This window comes from Hipposideros armiger, unplaced genomic scaffold, assembly GCF_001890085.2.
Source record: "Hipposideros armiger isolate ML-2016 unplaced genomic scaffold, ASM189008v1 scaffold_26, whole genome shotgun sequence".
Lineage (NCBI taxonomy): Eukaryota > Metazoa > Chordata > Mammalia > Chiroptera > Hipposideridae > Hipposideros > Hipposideros armiger.
This window is the reverse complement of record NW_017731376.1, coordinates 1,211,624-1,215,823: the sequence shown is the minus strand read 5'-3', so window position 1 is coordinate 1,215,823 and position 4,200 is coordinate 1,211,624. Positions and strand designations below refer to the sequence as shown.

Here is a 4,200-nt window from a genome sequence, read left to right as displayed (position 1 = left end):
CACAGATTAGGCCGACACCAGGCTGGTGGCCGGGTTTATGAAGGAAAAACCAGAAGGGCGAGAGTTCACGTTAATATCTTGTCCTCACTTGTATTGGCGCGAAGAGCCAGATGCCAGTCAGCTTCCTTGCCCTTCAGGAAGAAGCCGGCGCTTGGGACTCCAGCCCAGCCTCCACGCATGCGCAGCACAAGCGTCTGACCGGGCCTCAGTTCCACGATTATCTTCCCAGGCGGTGTCTCTTCCTCAGAATTAAGAAGGAGTGTCGTGCGCGCTCGAAGCCCCGCCCTCAGCTCGTCCTCTGATTCTTGCCCGCCGCTTAGTCCCGCCCCACACACCTCTGCCCTGGACCCACGTAGGAGGCCCGCCTGACGCGGCCGCAATCTGAGTCGAGCACGAGCGCGTTCGTACGTCTGCGCGCGCCGGCCCCGACGCCAGGAGACCCCGCCTCCTGCCCCGCCCCCGCCGGTCCCCTCCCCCTGCGGTCCCGGCGCTGAGAGTCCTGGTAGCCGAGCGCACTCTGCAGCCATGGAGGTGCCCGGGAGCCTGTGCAAGAAAGTCAAGCTGAGCAATAACGCGCAGAACTGGGTGAGTGGGGGCAGAGGAGGCTGGGAGCCTCCCGCTGCAGCTGGTTCCGGAGCCGCTGCCTCCCTCCCGCCTCCTGCATCCTCCCTAGAGCGCCGGGGATGGGTACCCGAGGCCGCGGTGCCTTCCAGCTGGGGTGGTGGGTAGTGCAGGGAGGAGGGGTGCGGCGGGGGTCTAGGGCTGGGCCGCGAATGCGGTCCGACCTACCATCAATGGGAAGAATGCCCCCTTCCCCAGCTCCTCGGCTTGGATGAGGCCTCGGGTTAAAAATCTTTACTGAGTGAGCAAGCGGCTGCCGAAACCTGCGCCCCCGACGCGGGAGCTGCACGCATGCCCTGGAATAGCATGAAAGGTCTGCAGAGGAGGCGGAGGCGGTCGCCTTCCGTGTGTTGCTGGTTTTTCTTGGCTTTGCCAGTGCAGTTAGCTCAGGTTTGGGTCGGTCTCCAAGTCTTTCCATTTCCGAGTTTCACTTGTGCAGGGAGAGTACCCAACAATGTGGCCATTCATGAGTTGAGACCGCCCTGAACTGAGGTTCTTTGTGGCTCGGTGTTAAATTGGAATGTCTAACAAATAACATGGAGTTTTAAGACTCGGTTACTAGAGACAATAAGGTGTGGGAAGACTGATGGTTTATAACGTTTAGTTAGCAACGCCTGCCTGCGGGCTTTGATGGTCAAGTGTGTCCTCGTTTAGGCTGCTTCCTTCCTTAATTGTTCCTTTGATAAGAAACAGCCTTAAGCTAAGATCATAATTTCCATCAGGGTGGGGGTGGGGGTGAGGCCCAAATTGGCAGTCTGGAAAGGCACTGGTTTTAGGTCTAGGTGGACATTTTTATTGCACAGTACAACAAAATCACCAGGTTTTAATGCTTCCTTGCAAATCATTACCCTTGGTGAATCAAAGAAAACAAAATAGAAGCTATTTCAGGTAAATGTTCATGTGCAGTCATTAATTTACGTATATGTTGTTGCCAAGGATTCTCACTTGATTCCTTTCTCCTTTCAGTTATTAACTTTTAGATAACAGGGGAGGGAGGTAAAAGGTGAATTAAAACATTGGAAAGAACATGGGACTAAGTGGCCTGGTCTCTGGTTCCAGCTGTGTGATCTTGAGGAAAATCACTTTACTTCTCTATACCTCAGCTGACTTCGGGGTATGATAGTATGTATACTTCACAGGGTTATTTTGAGGAGTAAAGAATATAATGAATTTGAAAGTGCAGTGAAGCCACTGTCCTGAAACTATTGATATTGCTTCGGCTACCTTGAGTATTTCCTGGTTAGGGTAATACGGTGGACTAAATTAGGGTATGTAAAGGTAATTTCAGTTACACCATCCATTGCTCATTTTGTTTACTATTCTATTTCCCAATAAGTGCATATTCTTTGTAAAGACCTGTGCTAGGCATGGAAAAGATGAAAAATGAGGGACTCAGTGTTTTGCATTCTCGTTGCTCATGGCCTGAATGGAGCTGTAAGTGGCATTTGCCAGGTGATGAGTTTATTATCGTTATGATCACAGTGAGTAGTTTAAGACAAGTTTTTTTCTTTTTTTTTTTTTTAAGTTTAGAGGAGAGATTAATTTAGCCTGGGTGTTTTGGGGAGGGTTTACGGAGGAAAATGTGCTCAGATTTCTGAGGCAGAGGGGATATGTGTGAATAAGGGTTGGAAATAAGAATTGCTATTTTTATTCCAGGACTAACTGAGAATTGAACTACTTTGGAGAGTTTTCGTTGAGGAGTGAGATAAAATGGGATAGGGTGGGGCTAGGTTATGTACAATAGTTGTTAATGTTTGCCTGCAGAGTTAAGACTTGATTCTGTGCGAAAGTTTTGATGAGGTTAGGATTTTTAATTTCTGGGCCTTGTAAGTCTTTCTTTGCCCCAGTAGGGAACACCCACCGTTTTTCCCTCTCACATACATAAATTCAAGGGATAGGCACAAGCGTGAAGAACCCATATGGTACCTTTCATGTTCCCATTACATGATAAAATTGGTGTTCCAGGAACACCTGTCTTCTGAAGAAGTCAGACATCGTTAGAGCCCAGATGTGGAAGCCCTGGAGAACAGACAGGGTTATAGCGAGGTTTCAATGAATTACAAGCATACCTTATTTTATTGCACTTTGCAGATATTGTGTTTTCATCAATATTGAGGCAAGATCCTCCTCCAGCCAAAAGATTACTGCACTGACTCACTGAAAGCTCAGGTGATGGTTACCATTTTTAGCAATAAAGTATGTTTTAATTAAGGTGTGTACATTGTTAGTTTTAGATATGATGTTATTGCACACTGAATAGAAAACAGTATAGTGTAAACATAATTCTTACGTGCCCTGAGAAACCAAAAAATTTTGTGACACGCTTTATTGCAGTATTTGCTTTATTGCTGTGGTCTGGGATTGAACCTGTAGTATCTCTGAGGTCTGCTGGTAATGGATTTGAAGCCTGCCTGGCACATGTCTTTGTTCAGGTGCTGGGGATGCAGTGGTAAAAAAACAGAAAAGTGTCCTGCTTTCATGGATATTACATCCTACCTGCGAGAGAGTGTAATAAAAAGCAAACAAAAATGAATAATTTTCTTTTTTATCAGTCCTACCTTTTCCAGTTTGTCCCTTATACTGTTAGATGCTTTTTATAGAAGGATTTTGGGGAAGACTGTGGTGGTCCACAAATGAAAGAAGAATGTAGAAATGGAACACATGGCATATCCAAAGACAACCAAGAGGCCAGCGTATTCATTCTTCAGAGCATTGGTCAGGCTGTGGTCCGGGGCAGGTATTGTTCTTACTACCCTACAAGCTAGGGAGATGCTGCTGGAATCATCCACAGAAAGGGAAAAGCTGGACTTAGTTACTAAGAACGTAGTCTTGATGTTGACTAACAAGAAGAAAGATAGCCGGATCTAGATCTGTGTTGTTAATCTGGTAGCCTTTAGCCACCAGTGGCAACTTCAATTTAGTTAAAATAAAAAATTCTGTTCCTTTGTTTTACTGACCGCCACCTTTCAAATGCTCGATTGCCACATGTAGCTAGTGGCCATTGTGTTGGACAGCACAGTAGAAAGCAGTTTCATCATCTCAGTACGATGTCTACTGGACAGGGCAGGCCTAGATAGTCACTCTGGGGTGGATGCCAGCATTTTTTCGACCTATGTATGTATTTACTTGTTCACGTTTTAATTTTTACTTTCTTCCCAGGGCAAGGACATTTTGAGAGAGAGTGGCTACCATCATGGTTTTAGGTAACCCTGCAGCCCTGGCTTCTTGCAGGGCACCCAGCAATGGTAGCTTCCCCTTAGCATAGTTGCTTCTCTAAATGTAAAATGTGAAATAAGCTTCCATAGCCTGGCTCTGTTACGTTGAATTTTGAGGAGTAGTTCTCTACTCCAGTGGTTCTCAAGAGGCATTTAGCAATACCTGGAGACATTTTTGGTAGCTAATTTGTGTATGTGTGGTGCTTTTGGCAACTAGTGGATAAAGGGCCGAGACGCTGCTAAACATCTACAGGGCATAGGACAGCTCCCATCATAGATATCTAGGCCAAAAAGTCATTCATGTTGAAGTTGAGAAACCCTGTTCTACTCTTGGCTTTGAGTAAGAAAAAAAATGGGCGGGGGG

General features: G+C 46.5%; 1 protein-coding gene across 1 annotated transcript in view; it reads left to right on the top strand.

The window, feature by feature from the left end:
* The first annotated feature begins 466 nt into the window (after positions 1–466).
* Positions 467–4,200, top strand: part of PAPSS1 (3'-phosphoadenosine 5'-phosphosulfate synthase 1) — a 135,970-nt gene continuing 132,236 nt past the window's right edge. Inside the window, exon 1 of the mRNA XM_019635990.1 lies at positions 467–585. Coding sequence (XP_019491535.1) covers positions 526–585 — 60 coding nt within the window. The 5' untranslated portion in view covers positions 467–525. The remainder of the gene's footprint in view (positions 586–4,200) is intronic.